General features: G+C 39.1%; 1 protein-coding gene across 10 annotated transcripts in view; it reads left to right on the top strand.

Moving 5' to 3' along the window:
* The first annotated feature begins 444 nt into the window (after nucleotides 1–444).
* The window catches only part of PTBP3 (polypyrimidine tract binding protein 3), a 59,000-nt gene continuing 42,425 nt past the window's right edge, over nucleotides 445–17,019 (top strand). For 2 of the 10 annotated variants that reach the window (XM_050328619.1, XM_050328609.1), the window contains exons 1-5: nucleotides 446–588; nucleotides 4,296–4,354; nucleotides 13,329–13,400; nucleotides 15,586–15,749; nucleotides 16,591–16,737. In XM_050328619.1, the coding sequence (XP_050184576.1) occupies nucleotides 13,376–13,400; nucleotides 15,586–15,749; nucleotides 16,591–16,737 (336 nt within the window). In that variant the 5' untranslated portion in view covers nucleotides 446–588; nucleotides 4,296–4,354; nucleotides 13,329–13,375. Of the gene's footprint in view, nucleotides 589–675; nucleotides 747–1,011; nucleotides 1,037–4,267; nucleotides 4,499–5,985; nucleotides 6,201–13,328; nucleotides 13,401–15,585; nucleotides 15,750–16,590; nucleotides 16,738–17,019 lie in introns of those variants that run through there. The other 8 variants (XM_050328615.1, XM_050328610.1, XM_050328620.1 and 5 more) reach the window with 8 other exon arrangements.

The following is a 17,019-nucleotide window of genomic DNA, read 5'->3' as shown; positions in this document are numbered from 1 at the left end:
TGTTAAAGGAAAGACCGGTCACGGTACTTAGTGCCACGGTCTAGTTGACAAGGCGGTGTTAAGTCACAGGCTGGACTTCAAACTAAATACGCCCTGTGCCCGGCGCTGCGGTTCCGAGCGCTGAGGTGACGGGCGAGGGGCAGGCCATGGCACCCCAGCCCACAGCCCACAGCCCCCAGCCCCGGCAACCCGCACGGCGCAGGCGCCGCGGCACGGCGGGCGGCGGGCAGCCGCGCGCCCTCGATGCGCCTGCGCCCCGCGCGCGCCCGGCTCGGGGCGGGCGGCCCCGCCCTGGGCGCTCCGCCCGGTGCCCGCCCCGCACCCCCCGGCCGGGCAGGGCCGCCCCGCCCCGGGGGCCGGACCGGGGGAGGGGGCCGGCCAGGCGGAGGGGGCCGGCCAGGCGGAGGGGGCCGGCCAGGCGGAGGGCACCGGCCCTGAGCCCCCCGCGGCGTCACCCAGTGCCGCCCGGGGCGGGGCGGGAGGCCGGCACATCCCGGCTCCTTCTTCCTCGGAGCCCCCAGGGTGCGGAGAGAGGGACTGGGGGAGGTCCCCTCCGCCCCCGTCGAAGGGAGCGGGGCGAGTGGAAAGGTGGGTGTCGGAGAGAGGACGGGTTTCGGAGGGGCCGGGCTTGGGGTGGGGATATTCCCGAGGGCTGCTCCGCCAGGTTCTGGCGGAGGAAGGAGGAAGCCGGCAGACGTCGCCAACCTGGGGCAGAGGGGCCGGGCGCTTCCGCAGGGAACTTCGCGGTACTCGGGGCGTGCGGGTCTCCCTTCCTTTTCCTTCCTCTTTCTTCTCCTTTCTTTTCCTCCCACCGCAGGCGGGCTCACTCCGCGTTTCCCTCCACGCTCGGGGCTGGCTCTCCCCCGCCGCGCCTGGCTGCGGGCCGGGATGCGGCGGGAAGCGCCGGGATGCGGGGCCGGCGCCGCCCTCGCCCTGCCGTCCCCCCGCGGCCACCGCCCGGGGGCTGCCCTGGCCGGGTCCCGGTCTGTGCCGCAGGGCTACCCCTGCCGAGGTGGCCCGGCTCTCCTGGCGCTGGGTGAGGGTCGCGGCGAGTTCTCGGATGTTCGCGGTTTCGCGTGGTAACCGAAGTTTTGTGCCTCCAGTCCGGGGGTGGTGTCTGTGGCAGGGAAAACGTGGGAGTGCTGCTCTCTCTGCCTTGCCGCTGGTGTCTGGTGGAAGTGCATATGTGGAAGCGAACTGACTGACATCTATCCTGCAGGGTTAATCAATAATCAGAATGATTGTTCAGGTAGTCCTAAACGCATTTTTATAGGCGGCGCTGAGGGCTTTAAGCACGCAGCAAGTTGTTACAGGGATGAAGTTTATACAGCATGTCATCCTCAAAAGATAAAAATATTTTTAGCAAGTCTGAAGTAATTGTGCTCCCTTTTCTGGGGTAGCGTGATGTACGCTGTCATGTGTCTTGATAAAGTTTTATGTCTTGAAACTAAGTAATAAACCCAAGTTCATTGTGTATACTGAGAGTTTCCCTCACTACTTTTTAAGTGAAAATGCCATTACTGGTATTTCTTCCTTTGCCTATTGGTATTTCAAAATCCAAGGCCTAGGAAGCCTGACCGTGGTGGGAAATTCAGCTATCCCAGGAAACTAACCAAGCCTAATGTCAGTAAAGTACTTTACTGTTTCTTTTATTTTTTTCATGATAACAGTATGCATATGGGAAAAGGGAAATGTTCACTGAAGACTTCACGTGAAGATGTAGCTGTTACACTAACTTAACTTCATCCTGTACATCAGTGACGTATAAAATCTTAGCTGTTGTTGAAATCTAGAAATTCTGAAGCAGAAGTCAATATGTCTTCTTTTTTTTTTTTTTTCTGGCTATTGAAAAAATTTCTGACATTTTTTACTTCTGTTGTACTGGAAGCTTTTGTAGGGAGACAGGTTGACAAGAACAATCTTGTATAAATGCTAATTAGTCAAAAAGCAAATACTCCTAAGAAGTATCTTTTTGGAGAACTTAATTTAAAAAATGTAATGAGTAATTTTTCTGTTATCAGCATTTTTTCACATTTCCTTTGAAACTACTTTTTGGCATATTTCAAAAGAAAATTAAGAAATTTCTCACTGGAGTGAGAATTTTTTTTAATTATTCAGTCAAACGCGCTTATGAGGAACATGTAATTTTGTTTTTCTTTTATTCTGTTTGAGAATACAATTATTTATTTTCTCTTAGATTGTGGAATTGCTATCTAATGAGGGTGTATGGTTCTTCCTGTGGTCTCATACAACTCGTATGATGAATTTCTTTTTCCAAAGGGTTTGGGTTTTTCATTTGTTTATTTGTTTTTAATTTTCATAAATGTTTTACTATTTCAGTTGAGAAGGGAGGGAAAAGGAGGTATCTGGATGTACTACCCCGAGATACTAATAAAGATACTTTAATGTTGATATTCGTTCTGTTTCGAGTAGAAATGGTTCAGGTAAAATATATGTAGTTCTTAAACTGTACGAATCCAACATCACAAAGTAGATCCATCCTAATAAAATTACTACTCAGGGGGTAAGAAGACTACTATGAGCATTTAAAGATGGGTGCATTTTAAGAAATTTTCTGAAGTAGAGCCTTTTATATGTTTCAGTAAAAATAGAGGTGGTCTAGGATAACTGCAAGTTAAATTATGCTCTGAGATATTAAATGTTGCCCGTGACACTTCAGGAAGACCTGGGGTTTCGGAGTGGTTTATGGGTATTCTTTTGTTGTTAGAAAATGCTAAATACTCTCTGAGAATTGAATTTCATTGGGTAATCTCCAAACTGTTAGTTAAAAATTCAAGCTCTTAAGACTGGGGTCAGTTAAAACTACCCTTGTAAAATTAAAGTAAAACAAGTTACAATTTTTCAGAAACCAGCTTGTGATTTCTTATTTTTCAGGGCATTTAAGAAAAGAAAAAAGAGTAAAAGAAAGAAAATTACATTTCCTTAGCACTAATACAAAAATGAAATACAGGGATTAATTTCTTTCTTTGGAATGCTGAGGCTAATTTAGATCCAAAATTTATATTTAGTGAGGGTAAGAATACATACAGGTAGACATGGAGAAACCATTTTTATTTGGATCAGAAAGATTCTGTAGAAAGATGGGAGAATTTCACTGCTTTACGGCAAAGAAATTGGCTCTTTATTTAAGCTTATTGCATTTGCAATAAGAAAAATACAAGTCACTTTAAAGTGATAAAATTCAATGAAACCAGTAAAGGTATGAACTGTATTTTTTTTACTATCAAAAGCAGACCAGATAGATGTATGTTTTTCTGTAACTGAGGTCAGTGGCTTCCTTGCAGGTTAGAAAGAGGGGAAAATCAGCAACAACAATAAAAACAACAGCTGAATGTATATTTGTGAGTTAAATTCAGTCATTCCAGTACCAGATCAAATCTAGTTTAACAAGGCTTTGGAATTTTGGAAAATGATGCTCAAGCTTTTCTTAAAGAGTCATGAACCACTTCCACGTTAGTGTCCATAAGTTTCTGGCTCAGAAGCCTTTTTCAGATTTATATTCTTTGTAGAGTAGAATTACATAGCTTACTTTTTCCTGTAGTTGCTTCATAGATACCTGTTGCTAACCCTCTCTGAGTTATGTGCTTGTGAAAAATATCTAATACAGGCCTACTGTGAATGAGGTTATTCCTCGTTGTGAGGTTGCTCTTCACTTACCAAACCTGTTTGCTACTACTATCTGATATTATCAAAAATGGGAATCATCTGTCACAGTCAGAAACATGAGAATAGCAAAATACAAATCAATCTCATAGTCTCCCTAGCAGTTGTCGAATTGTGGTTTATTTGATTTGGTGAGTAGTCAAGAAAATGTATCTGCTTTGGGTACCCTGTCAGGGGAGATAAGCAGTTGACTATGCTGGGTCCTACGAGGGAGTATTTATCAGGTTTTCTGCTGAACTAATCCCGTGCTAGCTGAAGCACTCAGGAGGTGGTAAGTGATAAGCACAACTTTGTGTCTGTGTCAACTTTCTTTTAAAGGATATCCCCATTAAAGATAATATTGCATCAAAACATGAGGATGAGAGTTAGTTATGTAATAAAATTATGCCTACAGCTGCTGTTTCAAGGTACAGTTCTTAATTATTTTCTTTTGCGCTCATTAACTGTTGTATGTGATTGCACTATTGCTTTGATTTTCCTGCCTTTGACCATTGTTTATAATTTGTACTTTTAGTTTCATTTTGTGCTGCATATTTTTTTATGGAAGGATACATTTGAGACTGTTTTTCTTTTTTCATTTCAGCATGTGAAAATTGTGCCTGTCTTTTCAGGTCTGTGGGCGTGAGTTTCACCTTGGAGTTAGAGGCAACATTTCTGACACTGTTATAAGGTAAACAAGTGTTTTGGCTGTTGATCCTGTTGATGCCGCTCTTCCCTGCTCTTGCTGCTTCCCTGTTGACTGAAGTTGTTCAAACTCAAGCCTGTTGCCAAAAGAGCAGCACCATCCTCAACAGCACATTTCTGCATCTCCCTTGTAAGTGTAGCAACTGTCATGTGTGAACTGCATGGTAAATCAAATTATTCTGGTAGCATGCTGCCTCGCAGTTGTTAGTAACTGCAGCAGGAGCTGCAGTGTGTGAAAACACAAAGGTGAGGAGTAATAGGACTGCCTTTGCTCAATGAAGCCTTAGATCGGCTTAGAATGACCAGAAAACCACACCCTAAATTTACTGTGAAAGCCAAATGAATGAATGCTTATATGATTCAAGTATCTAACCATTATCTTTATCCTTGCAATTAACTTCCTTAATCACACTGAACTACAAGTAATTTAACTTGTTGCCATTCTTATTCTTTAAAAGACATGGTGTATTACAGTGGCATGTAAGTCAAGGAAAAGACAGATCATTCTTTCTCCAAGTAAATAGCAGAAGCAAAGGAACCAGAATAATGTTTGCATGTGTACACTGTGTGGAAGTGTGCATGCTTCACACAAGAGCAAAAGTGTGTGGTGGGGTCAGTACTCCCTATTAGGATCTTCCCATTGAAATGAAATATTACTATCTCTTGGAAGGTGGGTTGCATTAATCAGGGGAATAAGGATGATCCAAAAAACTGCTCCAATATAGGCAGAAATCAACTCTTACCATGTCATCTGCTGTGGGTGGGGCCAGGCCATATGGCAAACCCAGGGACTGATAACCCTTTCCTAGTCTGTAGGTCGCATGGTAGCTACATCTGAAGTGGTGAGGGAGAAGGATGTGTGTTTCCATGTGTAATGAAGAACAGGCCTCTGCTAATCTGATCTGCCTTGCAGGGATTTGGTTGACAGTATTGCTCCAACTTTTGATTCTTGCTTAGTAGGTACTTCTCAGTCTGCAATACTCTGGAAGAGACAATAAACATTTTTGAAGTGAGAATTCAAAGCACGTTTTTGCACTTGTTCAGAGTGACAACATACTTCAAAGACTTCATTTGAGTGTATAAATTATGCTTCAACCCTTTTTGAGATACAGACTCTCATATCTTAAAGGTCTTTTCCACCCTTAATAATTCTATGATCCTATATGCCTTCATCCTTTTGCCAAAATGTTTTCTAGGGTAGAAGCACTAACAATACTGTTTGGCAATCAGCTTGAAATGCATGTTGACACGGGAACCCCAAAGACCACTCTAAATTAAATGAATATAGCATCCAAGTATTTTATTGAGTTGTAACATTAACAGGTGGCTTAGTTTAACTCATAAATTGCACATAATCCTTCTTGGTTTTGTTAGGCCTTCTTTGTCTTCCTAGTTTTGTGGATTTTCACAAAAAGTTTGATTAGATTTTCTTTCTGGTTCCATTTCTGTAGGTTATTTGGTGGTTCATTTTCTCATTTTACTACCCTCTATTAATGCGTTAATTTTCTTACTCTTTTTTAATATATCAGTATATTTTTTTCTATTTTCCAGTCTCTAATTTGTCTTTCTTGTTCCATGTGTACAGACAAGCTGTTTGTTCTGATCTTGTGTTACCAGGAAAACTACTCTAGCTTCACATTTGTTCCTTCCCCATCGTCTCAGTTACCTGTTCTTTCCCAAAACGCATACAGTTTGAAATCTGTAATGATTTCAAAGTGATGTTGGAAAAAGAAATCATTACTGTGAAGTTATCCAGTACACACTGTAAGACCTTGGATGCGGTGGAAGCTGCAAAACTTAGTTTCTTTGGAGGAAACTTCCTGGACTCACAAGTAGGTGATCTGCTTGGTTTTAGTTTGTTTTCTGTTAGTGCTAGAAAACTTTTTTCTCTGTAATAAAACCTGGTTGAGGTACAGAAAAACTTGCTCTCCTTATAAAACTGGTCAGTTTCAGAAAATGAGTACAAACTGTATCTGTCATCAAGTCTTACAGATCTACTCATTGCTTGAGCTAAAGTGGCATTATATGCAGTTCCAGGTTCCCACCATGATCACTGAAGATTAAAAGCAGCTGCTGCTTCCAAAAACCGAGTTGTCACTGGTGTGAAAGTCTGTCTTAGAAGACTGTTTCTATATAATTTTTGTTTACTAAATAACTTAACAGTAAAAGGACTTTAGGGCTACTGTTAAATCACTTCACAGTATACTTTAATCAGGGAAAATCATTACTTCACCAATAAGTTGTGTGTTCCATTAAGAGCTGGAAGAAACAAAGGCTGTTAGAGGATGTATTACTGTGAAATAAAACTGGAGAAGTTCATGTTGTGTGGCTGGTGTAATATTTACGTGAAGGGAGGAGAAGAACTTGTCCATTGATACTGAAAAGATGAAGCATTTATTTCAACAAAAGATGCAGGCTTTCTGGATACAGGGGAGAAAGTAAACAAAAATAGGGGTATATTAATACTGTGCTGTCTCCTGAGTCTCCAGGCAGTCTATGACTATGCACTCATTTATATAACTAGTGTATTAATATTGAAGCTTTAATCTAAAGGACGATTCTTACAAGGGCTAATTTATTTATTAATTGTTCCAAAAGGTGGAACAGCTTTGAGCTGAAGAACACAGACCCACTGCATGAGAAAAAGTCGTACAGTAAGAAACTGATAAGGAACACTGCTAGTGAAGCAGGGAGGAAGCCAAACAGTGATAAGACAAAAAGGACAAGAACTGTGGGAATCATAGGTGTGACCATGTTTTCCTTGCATGCAACACTGCTCTCCTAGAAAACATTGAATAGTAGTTGAAAATTCAAGTTGTGAATAGAAATGTTATACTCTAGCGTTATCTTGGTACAAATCTTCCATCCGTTAGGACAAGAGCTTGTTCAAGTCATACTTAATTTATGTGATAAACGTTATAAACCAGACTTTTATTACTTTCCAACCTCTTGACTTCAAGTGTGCAGTCCTTAGAGTTCTTAGTCCTAGAGTTATGTGATTGTTTCTGCATATGAATCTTCCTTTCAAAAAACATAAAAATTCTAGTTTTCACTCTAGTGAGGGAAAGCTTTAAATGTGAAGCTGAAAAATAATAATAAATAATAAATAGTCAAAAAGCAAAAAAAAGCACAAGAACATGTGTCTTCAGAGTGTCATGGGAACATTTTTTTTAGACTATTTGTAAGGTTCTGAAAATTTGTAAGTTAGAAAAGTAGTTTCATGCTTGATCAGTTGAGAATCGAATGTTATTTTCTTAAACTAAGATATGCATATTTAGTTCTGCAGAGCAATAGAAATCAAAGTAACAAATGTAAATGTTCTTCCATGCTGCAAGGTAGAGCTGCTGATAAACCCTGCATTCTCGAATCCCATTTATGATTTTTTCTATTTTCAGAAGGAATTAGGCTTCAAAATGAATTGTAAAAGGAATGTTTCCTAAAAAAATTTTGCACAAAATTTGTTGATTGCTATTGTGATCCAGCTAGTTGTTGTGGGTTTTTTTTTTTCTCTGCACTGTGCATAACGAACTATTTCCTTTGCAAAAGGAAAGAAAGTAATCCACATCTCATCACATTTTTACTTTTATCACAATGTTTTTCTTTCTTCCTTTAGGCTGTTTACCTTTGAAAAATTATCTAGTATTGTTATTTTATCTTTCCATATTTTTAAATACAGTGTTGTTGCAGATCTCTTAGCAGTTGGTTTAAATGGAAGAATCTCTTTTATAGCCTTTCACACTCACTTTTTACTTCTTTTGTTATATCCCTTCCTGGGTTTGCTGTTACTGTATTGGTTGTTCAGTTTTTCTCAGGTGTATTTCTTTCTCAGTTTTAACCATTAATAATAACAAATTATAAACCAGATTGTCCAGTTATGGTACTTTCATATTATAGGGCTATGTAAGTATTCTTCCGACCAAATTCAAGAGGGACAGTTTACTGGTTCTTCATTTGGGTTACTGGATGTTTGAAACATGACTTGTGCATAGTAAAGCATATATGATGCAAAACTCTATGCAATATGGCATCATAAAGATACATTTGTGACTTGAAGCAAAAAAACCTTGAGTTTAAAGCCAATTACCTTCTCGCTGTACAGGACTTCATTCCGTATGGTGTTTGTTTACAGATGTGTTCCCATATTCAATTGCTTATTAAATTTTATATTTATACTGTCAGAAAACAGTGTTGTTGGAAATTGTAAATGAGTGATGATACCATGAAGAAAAGCAGTCATCTTTTTGATGCAGGGTTTCAGAGGAAACTCTGCTTCTGTGTCATGATGCCTGCTTGGCCTCTAGAACAAAGTGCCCTTTCAGATGAACTTAAATCCCTCATACAAAGCGAACGTATTTCTCACTTTAAGAATAAAAAGGCACATTTTATGTTTATTAAAAAACTTTACTTGTCACACTAATTTGACAGCTCTTGATAATTACATGCTCAAAGTTGCTTTTACGTATTTTGCAGCTTCAAGAGGAAGATGTTATTTCCTTATGTTCTTCCCCTGTATCCAGCATAGTGCAAATGCAAAGTACATGATGTTTTTCTCTTAACCTTTTAATTACTGTTGCATGACTCCTTGAAAGTGTACAGTATCTTGTTACCAGTGTAGGAGGAGCTGACAACAGAGGCAGCAGAGCAGGCTATGTTGTGAGCAGAGCCACTGAACGTTTGAGCCTCTGGGAAAGTAGCTATCAGGGCTAAAACAGTGTTTTAGCTTCTAGGGTGCTGGTGATCAGCAGCTTGAGCCAGTATTTGGAAGGGGTCTTTATAGTGGAGGAAAGGAGGCTTGCTTGTTTGTGATCATTGCCTCTAATTTCCTTCTGCTTCAACTTAGTGAAATGGCAGGCTTTATCTTTGTAAGGTCAGTTTATTTTCAATGCAAATATGTGATTTTGAAATTTCCCTTAATAATCCTTACCAATTAATAATCCCAAACAAAGGCAAAAATGTTACTGTAAAATAGGAGAGGTGTAAAGTCTTACGGTTTAAGAAAAAGCAGTCTTACTGTTAAGAGATCACTAATGTGTTTGGAATGGTGGAATGAGTGCAGGAATATAGGACAGTGTTGCAGCCTTGGATTGGTAGCTGTCTGGTGTCGAACAATCCCATCTACCTTATTTCTCACAGATATATACCACAGGAATATTTACCGTGTGATTGGTGCAGTCCTTCTGACATTGAAATAGAAGGATGGTGCTGCTTTCTGTGAATGTAGCTTTGTGCTGGCAGAAGTGATTGCCAGGGAAGGGTTAGGCAGCATGCTTACTTGTCCTGCCTGCATCTTCTTTTTGCCTGTGCGGCCTCGCAGGGGACTGGTGCAGGCGGCTCGCTGGGGTTGAGTCGCTACTGCTGTGCTGTGAGAACCGAAGTAGTAGTGGTGGCACCACGGCAGTGTAAACTCACATCCCTGCTGAAAGGAGTGCTTGTCAAGGTAGCTTTGTCGACAGATTAGGCTGCTCTTTTGACAGTTTTCTGCACTGGACTTAATAGCAAATAACTAGGAAGTAGCTAGTGGAAAACTGGTGTACAGAGACAGAGTAGGGGCATGGTATGGCTCTCTAGGCTTGTATAAAGATTTTTGTAAGATACTGTCTAGGGCACACTCCCTTTTTGTGTGGACTTTTTCAGCATCCAAGGCCTTGCCAACCATTTACCAGTAGCAGATCTTTGTCACCACATTAAATGCTTCATATTACAAAGTATTTAAAAAATAACTCATTTCTCACTGTGAAAGAAAGAGATTGAACAAACGGACTTCACAAACTTGAATTGTCATTTCTTTGTAGATTCTATATGAACAGAGTTGTGAAGATACTGAAGAAGTACATGTAACCTTTTTCACTAATCCAGAATATCCAAAACATGCATTTTGTACGTCAACTTGCAAGAGAACTGCTGTAGTGTCATTTTATCTTTGCATTCTTCTATAATGTGGTTTGTTCTTGTTTTCAGTCAGTGATTGAAAAGGCTTGCCAGTTATCTTGCTGGCTGAATAAGGAGATGATGAAAAGCATCTTTATAGTATTCTTGTACTCCAGAAATAGTTTGGTTGGCCATCTGCAAAAGCAGTGGCATTCCTACCAGTTCTCTTATACCAACCATATCCTTCCAAGGGGCATGGTATAGTAAATAAATGTGCTGTTATTGTATGGATAGGTATGTACCGTAGTATTTATATCAAAAGGTAAAAGTTGGAATACTGTTTCAATGGAGCATTCAAACAATAAAAAAAAGTTTACCAAAATCTTCAGGTTGTAATAAACTTAAATTTTGTAATCAGGGTTCTAGACTTAGGAAGCCTATGTCAGCCAATTATTCTACAGCATCTTGTTTGATTTGATGTTTTATTGTTAAAAGTGTGTTCACTTAAAAATACTCCTTGTGTTGGGGTGAAGATATGAAGACAGTTATGCATTTGAAATGTATTGTAAGACAACCAAAGCTTTGCCTATCTTTTATTAGACCAAGTAGAACAGTTGACTAGGGAATGAGCTTGGGATTTAAGAGAATTTTGTTATGTTTTGGCTGTTTTATTAACAGGTTAATGGTTGTCAGCATAAAGGCAAAATTTAGGTAGCATTCTTAGGAAATAGTGATTGAATGATGTATCAGTGCAAGTACAGGCACATGTCATGATTGAGGGTTGTAATTTTGTGCTACCATCTTTCTGCTTTCTGTTGGAGCTGGTTTAGCCCACCATCCTGGAGCAGCTCTTTGTGTGCTGCAGTGAGCTACAGTTTCAGTTATATGGATACAGGCCAGTTGTACAGCGAGTTGTAGCACAGAGCACTGCAGCTGTCTGAATTGTGCTTCTTTGTGTGTTTGTTAAACATGGAAGAGGTTGGAAAATATTTTTTTTCTGAAAACGTCTTTTATGGTTTTTTTTAAATATAATTGTTTATAAAATTAAATATAAAATTGTAAGAATACCTTTTAAATCCTTGAAGTTAACTTATTGTTCAAAATAATAATAATAGATGTATTTGGGGCTGAGGTTTATAATGAAATCACAAAACTGTTAAAAATTGCTGCTGCCAGAGTTGGATGTGTTAAAACACCATGTTTTCTGACAACCTTCTTGAAAAATGCAGAGATTTCTTCTGTTGAATAAATGCTAAGTTAAAAAAAAAAAAAAAAACCAACAAAAAACCAAAAAAAAACAACTGGAGTTACATTAGTAGTGTTTTTTCTTCCTACCCTCCAGTAAGTAAAAGGAAAGGCTGGTGTAATAAAAGATCATTCTTAATATTTTCTACCAGTCTCTATCTGCAGATATGTCTGCTTTGGTTTAAACAGCAAGATATGCGTTTTACAATCAAAATATGCTTTTCTGGTGGAATACCTGGATGCTCGCATGCTCAAAGTACTGCTAATAAGTGGCAAATTATTATTGATCTTGCACGTTAATTACATCCCAGCGTAAGTGCAAATACCATGTGATATTTATTAGACATCTAGTAACCATTTTGTTGATATTTCTTTAAGGGGTTCATATTTTTTAGTTCTCGGAATGCAAAAATGATTTTGCTGTTTGCAACAGTTAGATGTTGCATTTAAATATGCTGTTAAGATGTGGTTTCATGGTCAGAAATAATAAGTTTATACTGTTGCCAGAGAGGAATGAACACACTCATGTTTTCCTCCATCCCACACGAACACCTGTGCTTCTTCCTGCACAGCTAAATTTGGCTGAAAAGGTTTCTCAGCACCCTTGCCTAGTCACAGCCTTCAGTTGTGAATGACCTTCCCACACTGGGGAAGCAGCAGGAACACATGGTTAACAAGGATGAAAAGCACCAAAAAACTGCTCCTTTCAGCACAGGCAGCTTATAAACCAGTACCCTGAGCTGTACTTTTGCAGCCAGTACAAGCCAGCATGATGGCTTGCTGCTGCCGTTCTTGGTCCCAGCTCCCTTTCCTTTGCAGTGGATTTTGGCACTCTTTCAGCTGATTAACTCATGTACCTCAGCATAGAGTGCTGGCAAGTTGGAGAGCTGATTCATCTCATGAAAATACTCTTAGGCACCGGGCTGGTGCAAGATAAACAGTTCATGCCCATGAGCAGGTGGGGGTTCTGGACCAAGGGCAATGGGAAACTCTTTTTCCGCTAAAGTGGTAAGGAGTTTTTTGCATCAATTTACTCCATCTTGTAGAATCACTCCCTCAGTCTCAACTTTTTAATTAAAATGCTTTTATAGAAGAGTATGGTGAAAATTTCAGGAACCTTAACTGCCTTTCAGAGGTGTTGTGGTATCTTGTTTCTCATTGGCATTTTGAAGCTGAGGCTCAGCTGGAATACTACAGCAGTCTTAATGAGTAAACAGGCTTTACAGGCAGCTAGGTGCTAATTTCTAAATGAGAACCCATTGTGTTCAAACTCCTCTCTGTTAGTAGTTAGAACTTCATATTGCCAGTATTCTCGAAGTATATACTTCAATTTTCAGTACAATTTTTTTCTACATACGTAGGACCTACCATCAAATTCTTAGGACAAGGATCAGTTTGTGGGGTTTTTTTAAACTGCCATAGGTGTATTTAAGTATGTCTTGAATTAGTTTTGCCCTGTGTCCAATCACAAATGCTGACACTACCTATGTAGCTGTTTGTTTGTTCGTATGTGGAAAGCAATGCTGTATTGCAGACCCAGAGCCTGCAACCAGCTCATTTCTTTTCATAAGCATTCTTAAGCATTATTCTTGAAATTTTAAAATGTAAACTGTAGTGGGATAAATGTAAGTAAGAAGTGCAACAGCTGAACTTGCTTACTTCTTGAGATGGGGGAAAAGTTATGTGTTTGGCTTTTTTTTTTTTTCCCTGAAAAATAAGTTCCCAGTGTATACAAGGGGGGTGTTGTTGGGAAGGTTAAATTACAGGAGTAATTTAGCTTTTATATTAAGTTTTTTCTGCTTCTCTGTAATAGCTTTTACTGGTAATCTTGTCTTTTTTTTTCTTAGTGTGGTCCTGACGAGCTTCTTCTGGTGTCAGTAACAGACCGTTTACCATGAGCGATCCTGCTTCAGCTACAGGTTTTCTTCTTTTTCTTCTTTTCTCTTTTTTTTTTTTTTTTTTTTTGGTGGTGGTGGTGTATTCTTTATTGTCACCATAAGCATCCTTACCAAGACTGAACTGTAATCTGACTCCCAACAGTACCAGCACGTGAGCCTACCCAATTCCATGACATTATTGAGAAGCTCCAAAAATGATCAGTTGAAATGGACAAAAAAACCAAACCTGCTTTCTATAAACATGATCAATCAAATACCTTCTATATGGACTGTTAAGTGCCTATTCAATTTTCCTGTAGTTGAGTGCTTGAAAGGAATTTGTTTTGAAGTATTTCAATGCTGTCAGGATTACAAAGACGCCCATCTCTGTTTGGTGGAACATAAGGCACATTATGTGGATTCATGAGAAAAAGTTCAGCTGATACCCCTTGGTGTTGTTCTTGCTTTCTACACTACCTCTAGAACTTCTTGAGGAGCAGCACAGACAGTCCTGTGATTTGGTTTCAGATGTTTTCTGCCAGTTCTTGTCCCCAGGCAATCTATCCATGGTTTGAGATGAATGGTAATGTTTTTGCAAGCAAAACAGTAAAAAAAAAAACCACCACATTTTTTTTCTCTTGATTAGATGTTTTCTAGATTTGGCACAGGTTACTGTTCAGATACGTTGTGCAAAACCAGCAGAATGGGGTTTTGTTGAGAGATGGTGGGAAGTTGGATAGACAGGTGCAGGTAAGGAAACTGGGTCCATTAAAGCTATGTGATGGCTCAATGTGAAACCACAGCCACATGTTTCTCCAGGCATGTTAAACTATACTACCATGTGAAGAAACTTATGCTCTGCCCTCTGCATGTGTTGAGAAAGAGGCAGCAAGTGTATATGTCTACCTATAGTTTTAGATCAGACAAGAAATGGAGAGAAAGCTAGGAAGTGCTTCCTTCAGTGGCTCTAGCATAGGTGGTCTTGAAGTATGGCTGCATAAGTTAACTTTAAGTCAAGTTAACTTAGTAAAGTCAAGGACATCTTGTCCATTTTGAACCTGAAAAGTAAAAAAAATAGAATGGGTTGTTAGACTTTAATAGTAATATATCTTGTTATGGCTTGGTACTGATTAGTGTTTAATATGTTCATGTTTGTTTTAGTCTCATCCCCAACAAGTGTACCAGATATTCAAATTTTTCAGAATGCATATAGAGCACATGAAACCCTATAAAATTTCTTGATAGAAAAATCAATGCATAACCGTTTCTGTTTTGCAGGTGGGGAAATTGTTAACTTGGCTTGTAAGTGTGCCATGGTTGGGGCTTAGATCATCGAACTTGGAGTTTTAGAGTCTTCCACTAATAAAAGAACCTTCTGTAATACAGAATGACTTGTGTAAACCACTTCTGAGCCTTAGACTGTATTCAAAACCTACAGCAAAATCTGAAGTTTCTTCTAAAGCTCATACAGATATTTCTTCCTCGTCTTTTGTTGTTCTCATTGGAAAGCTAAATTCAAGACATCAAGTGTTAAGGCTGTCTCTCTTTCCTTCATTACAATTGCTTCTAGAACAATATGCCTGTTCCATATGTGGTGTTTTGTGTAAAAGGGCTCTCAAGAACTCTGAGCCATCTCCTTGAAATGTAGTCATTGGTCACTTACCTGTTACAGGATCCAAACCAAAGTAGAAAACTCTAGAGTTTGTATGGAATTCATCTGTGTATCCTTTTCAAAGACTTTTTAAAACTTAAAATCATGTGAAACAGCACGTTTTCTTTAATAAAATAAATAAATAAAAACCCTTTTAGTTTACACCTCAGCTGCAGGAAGATAAGTTAGCGATTAAAAAAATGTAATATATTACATCTCAGTTTTGGCTAACTCCTCTTCTGTGCAACTAACACTTTGTAAATATCTTAAGTGGGCATTTGGGAAGAAGTTAGTGGCCTCAGTGTCTGTAAGAATTAAAAAAAACCCTCAAACCACAAGAAAATAAGCAAGCCCAAACACAATACACCTTCCCTTTGTTTTGATATTTGGAGTAGCTGATGAGGTCTTCTTACACTGTACTGTGGTTATGTAGGAACTGTCTTGTCTTAAGATTCAAAGAGCTATACCTAAGTCAATGTCAGTGCTGAGGCAGCAGTTTCTGTCTTTAAGGTTTTGGCGTCTGCACTGTGCAATAAACTTGTTTGCTTGTCTGTCTCCTTCCCCAAAATATTTTAGACAATGAGAAGAAAAAAGTCAGAGGAGGCAAATTGTCATGTTTCCCTTCACGTGTTCTTCATATTCGTCAAATTTCAACTGGTGTTACTGGATCAGAAGTCATTGCATTAGGTCTCCCTTTTGGCAAAGTAACCAATTTCTTGATGCTAAAAGGAAAAGGTCAGGTATGTAATTTTCAATGTTTCAATTACAAGGGCAAGGCTGAAGATATGGTTCATGTTTAGGTGTTGCGTTTGACTGAAATGATTGCAACAATGTCTAAATATTTCATTGGAAGCTCAAGATTTTCATGTTTTCAAATGTGAAAGAATGTTATGAAATTTATTTTAAGTTCTTTGAATTAAATAATGATCTAGAAACTTGTTAATATTGCTAAACGCTATATCCACTTTAGGTAAGAACATATGGATGATAAAGAATTATATTTCTCTATTCATATAGATGTATGTCTTGAAGTAACCTCCCTGATTAAGTTACTAACATACCTGTTAATTTTTTAACATCTTTTTAATTCTAATAGATGTGACAGAATAGTTCACACCATGAATAAACACTGAGATCCTAAAAATAATAGGCATTCATTCAAAATATTGTCTAGAGCTCATCTGGGTTAATATGATGCATAACCTGATAGATGTTTAGTGTCTTATTCCTACTTTTTCAATCAGTATGTGTGTCTGCTAGTTAGGTAATAATGCCTGGATTCACGAATCTAATAAATTCATTAGCAGTGTGGTATTTTTAGCAATGTTGCTTCTCATATGTCATACTCACTCCACTTCTTTAAGGACTTAATGTACTCACAATGTAAAGCTTTATGAGAAAACCCACAAAACCCTGTAAACATGCACACACAAGTGCATTTTAATGCTGAGTAAACCAGTACTATACTTTCATGTCACCTTTTTCTAGTGAGAGTGGAATTGGGAAAAAAACGATGTTTTGATGCTTTGTTCTCTCCTGTAAACAAAACCAGCACTGAAGTGAAGTATGTATTGGTTACAGGCATTTTTGGAAATGGCTTCTATAGAAGCTGCTGTTTCTATGGTGAACTACTATACTCTTTCTACACCTCACCTCCACAGTCAACCTGTTTATATTCAGTATTCCAATTACAAAGAACTTAAGACTGAAAATCAACGTAATCAGGCTGTAAGTATAATATTTCCATTTAACCGGATGGTGTATTGGTTTTGGCTAGAAGAGAGTTTATTTTCCTTGTAGCAGATTGTGACACAAAGTATCAAGGCCTCTTGGCTTTTGTATTGCCCTGCCAGTTGAGTGCGTAAGAAGCTGGGAGAGGACTCAGCTGGGACAGCTGATCCCAGTTGACCCAAGGGATATCCCCCACCATATGATGTTGTGCTCAGCATTGAAAGCTGGGGGAATGATGCAGAAGGGGGGATGATCTGGGTTTCTTTTCCTTTCCAAGTA

The sequence above is a fragment of the Myiozetetes cayanensis genome, unplaced genomic scaffold (assembly GCF_022539395.1).
Source record: "Myiozetetes cayanensis isolate MyiCay16 unplaced genomic scaffold, myiCay2020 scf4, whole genome shotgun sequence".
In the NCBI taxonomy this organism is placed as follows: Eukaryota; Metazoa; Chordata; class Aves; order Passeriformes; family Tyrannidae; genus Myiozetetes; species Myiozetetes cayanensis.
The sequence above is the reverse complement of the archived record's forward strand: the minus strand, read 5'-3'. Positions and strand labels throughout refer to the sequence as shown.